We start from the raw sequence: 16145 nt of genomic DNA, 5'->3' as shown, positions 1-16145 counted from the left end.
GTTGCAGGAAGAGATTCCCATGGCGACAATTGGGAGACTACGGTGGGCCGGCCACGTCGCAAGAATGTTGGACCACTATGCAGTGAAATCCGTTCTCTTCAAGAATTCCACCGGCTATTCCTGGTGCCGGTGGAATTCTTGAAGACCAAATGAGGCCAAAGGGGCCAAATGAGCTAGATGGCTCGACCAAGTTGAAGTCGAACTTGCATGTGTCGAGGCGCTCAACGATTTGGCGACGAGTAACCCAGGACCGAGTACAGCCGAGAGGAATTCTTGATACGGCAAGAATCACCCTCTCTCTCTCTCTCTCTCTCTCTCTCTCTCTCTCTCTCTCTCTCTGTTGGCTGTTACATTCTTTGACAAGCCGCCAGATTGTTTTCTTCTTTACTGGTTTGCTCTGCTCAAGATTAAGCGTCAGTTTTGCTTAGTGTTCTGAATTGAGAGACTGGCCATGGCAACTCAGTAGCTCGCGAGAACTTGTCATCATTAAACCAGCGACACACGTTTCACTTAATCAGTGAGTGTCGATGCGAGTTTTTGAGTGATATGGCCAGTCTCTCAATTCAGAACTCTAGTTTTGCTCCATCTTTCTTTTCTTACCGGAGCATTATTGAATGAATGCTCTTAACGGCGCGGAGCAAATCGTTTCAGCCCATATAACTCTCTGCCCGATGCCGATGTTCTCTTTGGCATGCGGTGCAAAATGTAGTGTCCAGTATCCAGTGTGTGAAAAAAGAGATTAGCTCTGTTTAGTTCTGCTCTTTCTGAGCAAAATAAGCGATTGTAACAGAAAACAATACCCATGCATCTTCCGAAGCAGCTCAAGTAACATTGCGGGTTTATTACACTCTTATTGCGGTTTTCACAATCAATTTTAGTCAGAAAGGCTATCATAAGAGTCTAATAAAACCCAAATTGTTATTTGGAAGGGAAAACGGGCCAACAGAAAACAAAAGCACTGAGGGAGACAGATGTCACGGTCTCTTTATAGTTAAGTTAAGCAAAAACAAGCCGGCTGTTCATATATTATCGAAATTATTTAAACAGTAAGCTTATAAAGCCATCTTTATTATTGGAATTCGAGTTTTATTTCGCTTTTCTAGCAGATTTTATAATCTGTTCGGGTCGCTAGAACCATGCCACGCCACACGTCTTTTAGAGTGACCATCTTTTATATTGATGGTGCAGTTAACTCTGCGCACAAAAGATAAATAAACATTAGCAAAAAATCAAAATCTTTTGTCATTTGTCTTACAATATAAACCTTTTTGTTTTTTTACAACATGACCCTCATAGCGTCGGAATTCTTGCCTTAGTCGTAGCACAGCCTTGTTACAATCTATGCAATTCATCTAAGCGATACCTACTCGATTATTTACTGTTCGATTTTTTCTTTACACATTTAAATTTAATATATCCAACTATCTTTTAACTAAATGCTGAAATAGACCTTTTTGGATCAATTTCAGCAATTTCACAACCAAAGGCTGGAACTGGCAAGGCAATGAATTCTTTTCTACACTATGCAGGTACTGTTCTATAAAGTTACTAGCAAGCTTATAAATTTGAATTTTGTGAAATGAATTTTTTGTTAATACTTAAAACAATAAAAACATAATTTTTGCCCATTGGAATTCGATGGTTGTAAATAGTTTGAAGTTTTTCATTCAATTGATGGTTTAGAAGAATAGTATTCATTAAACAAACTATCATAGGCACTTGTTAACATGAAAAGTTGATCAAGTTATTATTTCGCAAAACTAAATAAAACCATATTATTGCTAGTTGCTTGAATTTCCACTCCAGTGGGAGTACATATACTCGTATACACAATTTTTAAAAAAATTCAAGCTACATTAGTGCACCGAGGTGAAACAGGACAAAAAAAAGCTTGATTCGCTTTCGGCGATTCGGTTTTTGCGATGCCTTACTCGTTACGCCGCCGCCGGGCCACCCTTCCGGAGCTGTTCGGTGGTGTATGCAAAATTGTAACCAAGAACAATTTGCTACAGACCAGCAGATCCCGTTAGGGAAAAACAGTGAAACAAACAGACCGTTTCACACACTGCTGTCATCACTCCAGGTGGCATAGTGCACCCGTGTGACACTTTTTCCCGCAATTTTCCCCTTTCCTCGGGCGGGTGTCCTCACAGCGGAAACCCAGCCAACCGGCCTTCTTCTGTCTGTTTTAGCCACAAAATAGAAAATGTAATTTCCCGCGGCACGTGTTTTGTTTGTCTGTTTTATGCTCTGACCGGCTACGGGGTGGAGTTCCTTCCACTCAACCGGGTGGTTTTTTTCTGTACAACGTGACTCTGCCCGGCCCACTATTGTTCTGAGTTCGAAGCTGTTTACCATTTTTAGGTTAAACTTTGTTTTCGCGAACCGAACAGTGAGTTTATTTGATGAAGAAACACAGATTTGAATGCGTTACTGCTATTGTGGTATGTGAAAACAAATTCTGGCCTTTGTTTGCTATAGTTGATAGACGTATGAATTAAAACATTCATAATTTTCGCCGAACTTTATGTTGCTTTTCGCTCACTGTGAGAGAAAATTTTTTGTGGGCGAACGATTTAAATCAGCTCAAAATCGGAGCACTCATCATCAAACAAAATATGTTTTCGACTTTGCCTGCCGTGACGGGTCGTAAAGGCTCATGCTCTCATGCAGAGGCAGTTGGGTGGGAGGTCCAGAATGTGTGTTTGAAATAAAATGTTACTTGCCCAGAATGACGAAGCGTATGAGAAGGAGAAGTAGGAGGAGGATATGGCCAAACCCAACAGTGAAATGCGGAAGGATGAACCCTGGGAAATGAGGTGACAAGAACAAGAGCAGCGCGGCCGTTCGTTCGGACGATGATTTCGAGCTGGTTGTAGAATTACATTTTTCCATAGCAAGGTACCTCCGGTTTTTCGCAACCTTACATGCAATCGAATGGAGCCAGACAAGTTGCGACTCGTTAGCTGGGCTATGCTCGGGTGCCGCTACTGGCTGTGAAAATGCCTTCAGGTTAGGAAAACAAGCGCGCTCTCGTTGTTTCGCTTGATGGGTTCGACTGATCGTGATGTGGGAAATTTGAAGATAATGATGTTGCGACAAGCTGCTTTGTGCTGCTGCTTCTGATGCTTCTTCTGCCTGCGGGATCCGATTTTTATCATTATTCAAGTAAGCAGCCAGCAAGGGAGAAAGAATATCGTAATCAAATTTGAAGTACTTAAGTTCTTACTGTCGCCCACGGGCTTACGGGTGGAAGCGAACGAAAGACAATTGATTTAAAGAGTGCGATAATCGGTACTTTTCACTGATTTGAAAATTGTGCTGTAAATAGAATATCAGAAACATGATTACTGTTAACATGGTGGAACCGAAACTGAATTTGAATGCAGTCTAGATATTCGAAATGTACAAACCATCGATTCATATGTTGACCCAATTTTCCACCAAACGCGCCGGTTTTCTCTAGGTTAAAACAACATCGCCGAACGTACACACATAATATGCTTTCCAGATACTATCGAGCGTTAGAGCATCACTTTGTTGTTTATTCAAATGATCTCCTCGGCCAAACTGTACTGCTACCGAAGCGTCAATAACAACCGGAACGATGCGACGTGTTTGGTTCTTGGAGGCACTTTGTAGACACGCGTCAACCCCTGGCCAGACTACAAAGCCACTAATTATTCTACGGATAGCTTCGTCACAAGCAAATTGGCGCATGTGGTTTGGGAACATCATCGTCGCACTACCTTCTAACTCTGCATCGCCATGTAAAGGGTACTAATTGTTTGAATTCGACGATATATGGAGCAACCGGGAGCTTGCTCGGAATGTTTGATTAATCTGCTTTGAAGATTCATACAATTTCGACTTACATTTCATATTGTCGTTATAGTACGCCAGTTGATTTCATGAAAATGGTAATAACTTTACACCTAACATTTGCATGTAGCGCAAAAATAGGAGATTCTCTACTAATCGTGCTAATTGAGACATTTACCGTATGTCCCTGGTACATTTAGCGACTAACCCTTTTCGCGGCACGTGCCCGCTGTTGCATCGCTGTCAAAACCCTTGAAACGAGTGTGTTAATCTTTACCCAAACGCACGCGTACTTGGTACACGAGTCAGGGGGTAAATCACATCATCAGAGAAAATTAATTATGCATAAAAATGTCGCTCATCTCTCACACGCATGCAGCAGGCACTGATTCGCCACTGATTGAAGCACTTTTCCTTTTGTCTTTTTTTCTGTCTTTGCATGTCGCCGAAAACCGCACAAATAATGATGTTAACGACACAAAGCGGTCCAAAATGAGCGACAACCACGTAACACGGCAACAATCAGGCCGGAAGCACTGCGGGATATGGAGCAGGGACGTGCCCTGCGGGAGGCTGCGGTCGCGGTCGGCGTTTTCGGGTAAGTTTGTTTCTGTTTTTTTTTCGCTCGCACAGAACAGCATGATTTTCACACCTACCTAGATTTCCCTGCGGGAAAATATAAATACGATGGGAAATTTGTGTTCCGATCGACGGGGAAAAGACAGTTTGTCGATGGCGGAAGTTTTAGTAAAAATATAAATTTTCTCTGAGCTTTTGATTTGAATTTTACTCTTAAAAATATTGTTTAGACAGAAATAAGTAGAACAGTTGCGGAGACCAAAATACTTGTGAAAGATTATGGTGTTCAGTAAGTTCGAATACACTTTAAAAATGTGTTCAAAAAATGAAAATACAAGATATTCTTTTCTGAGTCAATTTTTATTGAAGCAGTGTTTATTGAGAACCTTTACGACATATTTAGTGGAAGCACCCTCACCCCCTTTGCGCTTTATGACGAGCTTGAGACGTTTCTCAAAAGAATCACACGCGGCACGCACCTGATCCATGGGTATCTCGTCCCAGATCTTGGAAATAAGTTGCTTTAATTGGTTCATTTTTTTTTCCTGTATGGACTCATCACTGCGACCAGTATGATTAGATCTATTGTGATATCGCCCGGGTGTTTGTTGTATAACCCGCACTGCATTTATTTTGGCTATAGTCGCTATTGAGTGAGCGATATGCTTATTGAATTTTTATGCGTGCTTGTGTGTAATTGGGGACCCTTCTTTCAATGCTTCACTCTACTTTACCCACCTCGTTCCATATGACAGCGCGCAGTGTTTTGTTTATGCTTGCCCAATTTTGCTAAAAATGGCGTCGAAACTAGAAGCATTTCGGGAGTGCGTTGTACACTTCTACGAACTGCAACAGAAATCTCGGCAAAAAGTATGCGGAACAACATTCAAAAAGCAGCTATGTTGTGGTTTCGACTGTTTACCATTATCCTTAGATGCCCAACAACTATTTGCAAGCAAGGTAGTAGAAGACCAGCCAAAATTATGGACGCAGAAGGACATCGTTCTCTTTCTCGTTTCTTCAACAAGTCCTCTAGTTTGGCTATCAATTAAGATGCACCAGACGAATGTTTGAAGAAAATTTTGATCCCGTTTCTACAAAAACATCATGCAGATGTACAATATATGTTTTGGCTGGATCTTTATCGCATTTTGCCAAAAAAAACACAATCGTTCCGTTTCGTTTTTTTTTCAACAATGGATAATGTATCTTTAATTTCGGTGAATCAGATCTTCTTTATGTATCTTTGTCTTTTTTGGCAGTTTGAAAAAAAAGTTCCAAAATTTTTGTTGCCACCCGTTATTTGGGAATGTTCGAGGTTGCTAAATCACTTCTTGATAGTAGAAAACCATTCACTACTGAATTCGTAGTAACTGTTTCGTCGTCCGTTTGTTAAAAACACTAAATAGTAGGCAAGCAGACATATCTTGCATCTCAACCGATCCGATCAGTATTTTGCTTGAAAATACATTTCTATAACTTTAGTACAGTTCACATCATATTATAGGTACAGGGTCTGACATTCTAGGGTTGTGCTTGATTTCGCGAAATTTCGTTTTTACTGAAATCTAACGACACTGGGTGAAATTTACCAAAGAGTTAATTGTAGTTTAATGGTGACGTGCCATAAAATCTAGCGTAAATGTCGTAAGATTTCGTTTAATGCCGGTAAACATGAAATTTTGTCTTATTGAATTCGATGTGTAACCTATTCAATAGGCCATACATTTGGTTTTGAAAATGACTTTATTTATTTCAAAGTATAAAATGTGTGAAAATAATCAAAAATTCAGAATCAATTCGCTTTAACTCGATATGACCATCTTTAGCCTTGATTATGGTACTGAGATGGTCAAAGCACGAATCGCAAGATGGCCGAATATAACTTGCATGCCTTTAGGATCGCAAACAATGGCTTTTTTTAGAGTCTTAAGACAGATGTATGTATCATTTAGCTTGAACTTTGCTCTCCAAAATAACCCACAGAGTGCTCTCCAAAATGGCACATGAATGCAACGGAACGTTGTTTTTCGCCATTGTTGGGTAACTTCCGCAGCTTGACGAAACCCACTCGCGAAAACCTTTTTCGTCGCTGGTTTTCCATGGTCTTCTGTAGTCAATGGTATCATATGCAACTTTAAAGTCATCATACAAGTGTTGCGCGGGAACTCTTTATTTACGACTGGATGATCTGCCGCAGCGTAAATATTTGATCCGTCTTTGACTGTCCTCGAAAAAATCCGGTTTAGTAAATTTCCACAAATATGTTTGCAGCTGGTGAAATTTGGCGAATTATCATTTGGGACAGCACTTTGGTGGTGGCATTGAAAACAGTGGTCGTATGATAGTCCAGCTTGTCGTATTTGTTGAAAATCAAAAATCCCAGAAGATTGGGTCATAACCTCCAGTTAACCTAGGAGTGACCGTGGAAAATTATAATATCCCAATACCTGATCTCCAAGAAATCAATCGAGAAATCGGGTTGCTGAAGACCAAAGTCGCTGGTGAGAACCACCTACCGGCAGTGACCAATTTTGGTCTTAAATGCCATCATAAGAGTGTAATAAAACCCAAATTGTTTCTTGGGTGCTTTATAAACATGGCCGGAAACGCTGAAAGGAATGGTTTGTCCCATCTACAAAAAGCGTGATCTGCAACTATCTCGCCATAACGGTGGTAAACTCCGCGTACAAGGTACTTTCCCAGATTCTTTTACGCCGGTTGTCATCGATAGTACAAGGTTTGGTAGGAAATTGCCAGGCTCGCGCAGCTGCAGACCAAAATTTTACTATCCGACAGATTTGGCAGAAATGTTGGGAGTACAATGTACCCACTCATCACATCATCATTGATTTCGAAGCAGCATATGATACAGTCGATCGAAACCAGCTATGACCGATAGTTCGTGAACACGGTTTTCCGGATAAACTGACGCGACTGATCAGAGCTTCATTGGATCGAATGATGTGGTGAGGGTCGAGACAAGGTGACGACTTATCATGCATGCTGTTCAATATCGCTCTTGAGAGAGTGATCCGATCAGCGGGCATCGAAACGAGAGGAACGATTTTCATCAAGGGTGGCCAACTTGCCAAACAGGCTTTGCAGATGACTTTGATAGCCAGAAGATCATGGCCAGGAGAATTGTGACGGCGGAGCCAGTCTACGCCAGAAGGAAAGCGGAGTCTAGGACAATTGGGCTAAAAATAAATGCATCCAAGACCAAATACATGAACGGAAAAGGTTCTAAGAAAGCAGACGTGTGCCTTCCACGGACCGTTGATGACGACGAAGTAGAAATGGTTCTTGTATTTCGGACTTCTGGTGACAGCGGACAATAATAGTAAGCAGATCCAGCGGCGCATTCAAGTGGGGATCAGGCCTACTTTGCACCTATGCTACGATCGCTACGATCAAGAAGAATACGCTGCCGGACGAAGGTGGCAATGCACAAAACATTCATTAGACCGGTAGTTCTTTATGGACCTGAGATCGTGACGCTACTAACGGAGGATATACGCGCTCTTTTCATGTTCGAGCGAAAGTTTCTGCGTCCGTGATATTTGACGGAGTACAAACTGAAAGCGGAGAGTGGCGAAGGCGTATGAATCACGAGCTACGGACACTGTTCGGAAAGATTCCCATCGTACAACTGGCGAAAGACGGTAGGCTATGGTGGGTCAAACACGACTTAAGAATGCTGATCGACAGTGCGACGAAAACATTTCTCTTTAATAACCCTATCGACACCAGAAACGTGCAAGATAGCTTGACCAGATCGAAAGTGATTTGCGACTCCTTTTTTAACTTCTCCGGTATCTGTTCTGTATCCTAAATTCTCACAGTCAAATCGAGAGAATGGGTTGGATTCCTGGTGAGCCCAGAGGCACATGTGGCCCTGAAAAAATGGGAATCGATAAACGATAAAAAAAATCGAAGCCAGATTTAGAACACGACATAGAAACCTCACTACAATCCAGTGTTATACGTCAATTGATCTTACCAACATGCAGGAAACAGGGATTCTGGACATCCAGTTGAACAGTGAAATTGTATAACAGTATAACAGTGTACTGTTAACATGGTCATTGGTGGATTGCTTTTTCGCCATAGATCGGCCCAAATACAAAAAGGTTACGTGGGTTTCCTGCGACGGTCGAATATAAAAACAAATTGACTACACCTACCACCTTGTTTTCGCTGAGAAACGCTTGCGTGTTGCACGTGGCCGTAGACGGGAGGAAAAAGATGGGTTTCGTTACGACGTGCGCCGATTGGTGAATCCAGAGGTAGAACGACTTTTGCTAAACAACTTGAACAGAGAGCGTCGGAGTTTCTACCTGGTGGAACTGTCGAAGAGCAATGGACCGACATCGAGAACGCCTCCAACACGATCAGTGAGGACATTTTCGGCAAAGTGCGCAGGGGACGGAGGGTGTGGATTTCGAATGAAACTTGGAGGACAATCAATCAGTGGACCCAAACTGGAGAGGGCTGTTAGGTAAGTTTGTTTAAGGCAGGGTATATTGGCCAAAGTCCCTAAGAATGAGACCTTACTACTATTTACTTCAGTAATACTTAACCGGATCCAGAAGAATATCGACGAAACTCTCCGGTGGCATCAAGGCCACATGTATAGGCCACATTCCAACGCTCGGCATTATATTGGAGCAGATTAACGAATTCCAGGACGACTGATGTTCGTTGATTTCGAAAAAGCGTTTGTCCGACTCAACCACGAAAACAGCTGGGACGCACTTAGGCATAGAGGAGTTCCAGATATGCTAGTCCATCTCGTCGAGGCTCTCTCGCGCAAGTTTTTGCACAACGACATCTTGTCCGACCCTATAAGGGTTATTGCTGGTATTAGACAGCGCTGCATTTTATCACCGCTGCTGTATGTCATCATTATGGATGAGATATTAGTTGGAGCGATTGACAGTAGACCACATCGAGGATTGTGTTTGAATCCTCGAAGATGGGTACGATGGAGCAGCTAAATGACCTGGACCTAGCTTATGTCATTGTCTTACTCGCACAATGCCCAAATGATATACAGAGCAAGTTAGATGACCTCTCCGAGAGCTCCTAGGCAGCAGTTCTCATAGTCAATGCAGCGAAAACTAAGTCTACGGTAGTGAACACTGGCAATCTCACCTGCTTCACTGTAGCGGGACAAGTTATAAGCTATGCAGGAACAGGAAGACGATGTGAGGATGTGCGTGCGAGAGTATGTAGGTAGCAGAATGTCTACACACAGCAACGGTGGCTATTTATTTTACGCTTGCGTGTGCGGCATAAGCGTTGAATGCTATGCTTCTCATACTGGCTCGCGTGAGAGTAAACAACGTTAGCTTCTCGCTCGATTTGCAACATTGGCCATGGGTGCCTTGGCAGGTCTGCGAAACAATTGGCGCTTAAACCAGATCATTCTACGTACATGAACCGGAATTTTCAACTCAACCGTAAAATCTGTACTGCGGTGTGTCTGCGAAACCTGGTGCGTCTCAGCAAAGAAAACGCGAAAGCTGCTGGTATTTATTAATCCCTTCTTGCAATATATCATTCGTGTCTGCTGGCCTGATAACTGGATGTCCATCGTCGATATCATCAACGACCTATAGCAAAACTTCATGAACGTAAGTGGAAGTGGATCGGACACACCTTGCCGAAAGCTGCGAACGAGATCTGAAGAGAAACACTCTCTCGAATCCGCAAGAACAATATAGAAGGGGCAGACCCAGAGGCTCATGGTGACGAAACTAAGCCAATGACACCTAGGTTGGTGACGAGAACTTTTTCTGGTGACAGGTGAAATACATAGCAGGTAGCCGCCGGCAGTGGAGACCTCTGATTTCATACCTTTGTTCTGCTGGACCGGCTCCGGCTGACACCGACCAATAAGTAATTAATTTATAACCCCCTAAATCGCTCCCCTCCCGTGTGCACACGGATAGTAATTCAATCTCCAAAATGCACAAAATGACTTTTGATTTCAGGAATTTAGTTTATGTTTTATGATAATACACTATGAGTAATAATCATGATATCACGAACTTTTTGCGATAGAACAAGATCATGTATTATAATTCAGTCACCTTATATGACAGTTTCGTCATGATTGCACAGCAATTCAAACTTTATGATTTCATGATTTTATTCATGGTATTGGAATCGGATTTCGTTCCGTGCATCAGTTTACTTGTTGAAGTGGATTGCATATATCACCTAATGTCCAAATTGCAAAGCTTGGGTTACAACTTTCTTGCTCAAATAAGTGAATGGTACTATGAAGAATAAAAAGTTGGAGGAACTGTAAAATATAGTGTATAGACTACGAAAAATATTGACTAGGTAGATAGAATGACTGAAACACATTCGTGATTGCCGGTCAAATGCATTTCCAATTACACCACCGTACAAGTAACTGGAAAAATAATAGAAATTAAATTTTCAGACTTGATTTTTCGGCTACGCAGTCTTAAGTTAGCAGCTAAAACGATGATTTGCTGATATATCTCACGTTTCGGTGGTTTTATTCGGTTCGATTTAGAAGAAAAACATCGTTTTAGCTGCTAAGAGTGCATAAAACGAATTTCATACCAACCCGACCAGAGGTTGGCATGACCCTCTCAAAATTCAATGAAACTTTGTTGTGTAAAGAGTTCGTGTAAAGAAGTAACTTTGTATACTTAGTTTTTCAAAATTGGTCTAGGCTAACTTTTGGAAAGGGTTCCTTTTTTCAAAAAAGTATAACTCGAAAACTATAGGACCTACGAAAATGAACGACTTTTAGAAAACATTCTGAATTCTCTTAAAAAATTAGAAAAAAAATGAATAAAAATTATTTTCTACACTGAAAAAAAAAGCATTTTAAAAACCAAACATCGATTTTCCAAAAAAGACCATCTTAGTAGTTAATGAATTTTTTTCTGAAGATAGATAATTATATGGCCTACAAGTCTTCCATACATTGAAGAATGGTTAAATTTAAGTAAAAAAAAGTTTTCTTTGAATTCTGAGAAACAGAGAGAGAGAGCTTTCTATCCCATCGACGAGTTGGCGTGAAATCCGTCATAATCACGGTCATAGCTGAAAAACCAATCATGAAAATTATAGAACCAAGCATTGAACGTATTACAGTTGAGAGGCATAAATTCTAGTAGAAATTAATTGTTTTACTAATTTTCCTTTCTTGAGTGTAGCATTATAGAAGATGAAATTTTTCTTGTTGATACTAATATTTAGTTATTCTGACAAACCCACTTACAACAAAAAATATTTACATCTACATTGTGTGACAGACTTGAGAAAGTATGCAGCAACTTCATGGAAAAGCACTACATAGAGAGTATAATGTTTTATTTTTGAGATATCAATTTTAATGAAATAAATGGATGGAAATGCATGATGTTTAACCTGTAAGAAAATGAATATTTCTGGTATAATAACGGATATTTCTGAAGCCGAAATAAACGGAATTTTCTACAGGAAAAAAACGTTACACCATTCATCTCAATTGCATTATCCCAACTTTATATTTCTAAAAACTAGCCTCAAAAAGAACAATCTTTGAGTTTTTGGCGTGTCATGTAAAAACTCTCAAAACAGAATAGAACAGTAAAATATATAAAAATTGGGATCTTTTTGGTTCTCAAAGCAAGAAAAAACAAAAAACAAAATCTCTGCTGGTATTGTAAGTTGAAAAAAAACTGAGCTTTTGAAAAAAGTTAGCTGAAATAATTTTTATTTTAATTCAAAAATGGTTTATAGTTTTAGTTTCAAAAGACATAAATTTTCCTCGAAAGATCTGCAAGCACAAAATTTGATTTAATGATGTTTTATCAGTTAGCCTTAACTCAGAAGGAGCGATCCTAAACGCCCAATGAAAGAGTACTTCCGTGTCTAAAATTTTCTGATAGGGAACACGTGAATAAGTTTTGACCAAAATCGGAGCTCTTTTCACATTTTGATACTACTCTTTTTCATGGAATTGCTTGAACTGTTGAATAACCGTACTGTGGAATAAATGTTATTCAATACGTGTTGAATACTGTTGAACTGTTGAATATTTTATGCAGAAATACTTTAACTTGCTATTTTATTTACAGACCTCCGGTTTCGTTGGCCCTACTTTCACCGTCCCGTTACGGACCCAGCATTCTACCAGGCCCGGGTCTACCAACAAGTCAATTTCTACACCACCACAGTCAAGTTTCCTCACTGGTGAACAGTCTTCCTCATCATCATCCTCATCACCCGCACCACGCAATGCATGGTCTTGCAAACGGCCTATCACTGGGCCTGAACGGAGTCAACGTAGCTAGTCACAATGCGTCGGCAGTTGCGGCCATGACGGCCGTCAACAGCATCGGTAGCAGTCTTAACAATAACAACAACAGTCCACTAGTAAGCAACAATAATCTCAGCTCGTCGGCGGAAAATCCAAACAACAACACGCAATCTTCGAATCATTCCAACAACAGCGAACAGCACTCTCCCGTCGGTGGAACGTCGCCGGTGCATCAGAACTCGAATGGTGCTGGCTCCGGTGGTCTCAATGCGACCGCTCAGGAAAGCTCCTCGATTAAGCAGCACGCCCACAGCAGTTCATCCTGTGGTTCGGCGAGTCCGATTCTGCAGGACGACACCGGCAACGACAACGACGGTAAGTGATTCAATCAAACTGATGGAAATTTTATTGCACTTTCCTAGCTAGCTCGGTTCGAAGTGAATCACAATCCGCAGTTTCTTTGCGATGCGGTACGAGAACAGTTACCATAAAATAATAATCATAATTTGATGTAGCCTCGACAACGCTCCGGGACGCTCGGAAAATCTCAGCGTCCGATGAAACGAAAGGGAAACCTAATTTGACTAATGAAGTTTGCTGAGTTGCAGCAAAGGGTGACTGTGGGATAAAGCCGGGGCTTTAACCCTGCACCGCCACCGAGCGAGCGGAGGAACATAAAATAACTATTTGTCACTTTTCGGTATGTTAATACCGCATAAATAATTGCCGGTTGAAGGGTAAAATGCTCTGGCAGTCGAGGGGAATGGATATGTCTATGATATAGTGGGATTTTATGATGATATGGATATTGGTAGCCCTTCCGGAAGGGTGGGTTGTTACATCAAGTCCAGAAAAAAGGCTATCCTGCAAGCTTGTTGTCTATAGACTATGTATTTGGAAATAACATGGACTTCGTGCTAAGTAAATGTTTTCATTCAAGTAAGCGATCATCATTCGTGATTCATGTGATGTATCTGGATGAGACATTATTCCAATATAATATTTCCCGATTAACAATGTCGAAATTAATAAATCATCAGACTATGCATTGTAGTAAACGTCTCTTTAACTCAATTTCATTTTCAGAATTTCTATTTATGAAATGCATTAATTTTCTGCTAATTTCCAAAAATTTGTTTATTGATGTTTTTACATAACACATTTAAAAATCAGGAAGCAAAAATATCCCCAGTAACATTTTAAGATTTATTGTACTCTTATGACTAATAATAGTTGCAAATATCATTATAAGGGTAAATAGTTGAGCTATACTTTTTCGCAAGCGGTTACGTTTTTCGAACAGGTGCATCTAGTTGCATAATAGTGCATGTATTCCGCCCCGTAGAAACTGTTTCAATGCAACATTTCCAATAACCGCTTCCAAGGTGGTACATTTTTTCCGACCAACCTTACCCTTTCCCCGTATCAACTAATTTGCATACAAATCCTTCTGCGTTGGTAGAGTCGTGCGTCTGCAGCAAACCCGTCGTAACTTTTCCACTCTTAAAATCATTTATTTTTTATATCCTTTCCACCCCCGAAGCTGAATCGATACCGTCCTCTAAATGTCACCCGGTTAAAAGTGCGACAGTTAAAAGGCGTCTTCTTTCCTATGGCCAGATGCCAGAACCCGGGTAGGTGTTTTCGGTTCGGCCATCGAGGCCAACGGGAAAGAGGCAAAAATAAAAATTCAATCAAACAAAAAGCCTTCGGAAAGGGATTTTGCATCAAACGATTGCTTTTTCGCTGTGACTGTATTTGCATCTTTGGTAGGAAATCTTCGCGGCTGCGATGCAGTCTCTCTGGGGACAGTTTGCGCGTGGCTTCCACGGTTGGTATGGTTTTTTTCGATTGCACAATTCCTTAGGGTGGCACACCGTAAGCTCACACCACGTGACTCCCGACCGTGAAAGAAACAAAAAAAAAAACGCCTCCGAGCTTAGCTGCACAATCGGAGTTTTCTCGGGAGCGTAGAAGATTTTCTGGCTTTACGTCACGTTTATCTTCATAGATTACGGCAATAATAATTGTTTCACTGCCGCACTTTTCCGATACCTGACGTCCCATCTGGTGCGTCGTCGTTTCAAACAGGTCACGGACATAGGGCGCCTTTCAACTTTCTACTCGAAACTTTTCCAATTGAACGTAAAGCACAACGATGGTGGAAACGAGTTTTTCATTGAAATTTTATAGCCATTTAACAGCCGTTTAGCCTCGGTTTCGTGACAAAACTAAACGGTTTTCTACCACGGACTAGGGGAGAGGGTCCGTCGCAGTAGAGTTCGTAAAGGAAGAGAGCAATCGAAAGACCAGACCTGGTCGTTCGTGTACAACACTGTTACATTTATGTTTTCGTTCACATTCAGTACCTGAATGTAACAAGTTAAACCGACAGCGTCACTGTTTGTGTTTGAAAACAATTATTGTTTGCAGATTGTGGTGATTTCCGGCGGGAGTATTTTGAATTACTTGAGGGGTGACGAATATGTTTAATTCGGCGGATGCAATTTGCTGTCACTAACTGCTGAATGATTCTATGTGATTAATTGCATATTAAGCCTGTCGAGGATTGCGATTGCACGTCGGGGACTTTAGCGAAAAATCAAACCTGCTATTATGTTTAGTCTCAATTCAAGTTTCTGTTGCATAAGTCCGTTGTGTCGATTTACTCACCATAAGGAAAAAAGTTATGGTAAGAAATACTCTATAGGACGGCAAAAATAAAGAGCATCTCCATTTGTGCTGACAAGTTATCTGATTGACTTAAACATTCTCCTGTTAAAATAATTATGCATTACTATGGGCTGCCGGATAATCAACAGGGCTCAATCCTGCCTGCTTTTGCGAACATGCATGAATTTGGTTATAAACAAAGACGCAGTCATCACATGGGTCATTCCTCATGAAGCGACTGATTAAAACGTGTAATCTACTTTTTCGGATTTGAAATTTTGGGAGGTTGTGATTTTAGATCAAAAAATAAAAATTGTAAGTTTGATGCCGATTGAACCATTTTTCGAGTGATACCTCGCCAATTAGGCGCCTCACCAGGCAGTAATGTAGGACCATTATGGTTTCTCATATTTTTAATGATGCCAGAAAATCTTTTCTGAAAAGTGGGAAACATCTATGTATATGCCGAAACAACTTTGTAATTTTTTGGCTTATTAACATTTCTACTGACTGTTGCTATAAAGAGTCATGAACAAGTTTCAGGATTGATGCAAACGTAATCTTATCGTGATTAACGTAGCGAATGCTCAGTAATTAAGGAAAGGCCGAAGGAAAACAATTTTTTTCCACTGATTAAAAACAAACGTTTGGAAAAGTTTCGATCTGACGCAGGCTGCAATACACCAGCGCAAAATATGAAAGGTGCAAATTGAGAATATTCCTTACCGAAACATACCGCAGATTGAAGATAATATGGTTTTGTTAGCTACTGCTGTGC

General features: G+C 40.9%; 1 protein-coding gene across 2 annotated transcripts in view; it reads left to right on the top strand.

The window, feature by feature from the left end:
- Positions 1 to 16145, top strand: part of LOC128741599 (photoreceptor-specific nuclear receptor-like) — a 72960-nt gene that overhangs the window by 44576 nt on the left and 12239 nt on the right. Inside the window, exons 5-7 of one of the 2 annotated variants that reach the window (XM_053837531.1) lie at positions 1470 to 1529; positions 4306 to 4420; positions 12513 to 13069. In XM_053837531.1, coding sequence (XP_053693506.1) covers positions 1470 to 1529; positions 4306 to 4420; positions 12513 to 13069 — 732 coding nt within the window. The remainder of the gene's footprint in view (positions 1 to 1469; positions 1530 to 4305; positions 4421 to 12512; positions 13070 to 16145) is intronic. The other variant, XM_053837532.1, reaches the window with a different exon arrangement.

The sequence above is a fragment of the Sabethes cyaneus genome, chromosome 3 (genome assembly GCF_943734655.1).
Source record: "Sabethes cyaneus chromosome 3, idSabCyanKW18_F2, whole genome shotgun sequence".
Classification (NCBI taxonomy): Eukaryota; Metazoa; Arthropoda; class Insecta; order Diptera; family Culicidae; genus Sabethes; species Sabethes cyaneus.
The sequence above is the reverse complement of the archived record's forward strand: the minus strand, read 5'-3'. Positions and strand labels throughout refer to the sequence as shown.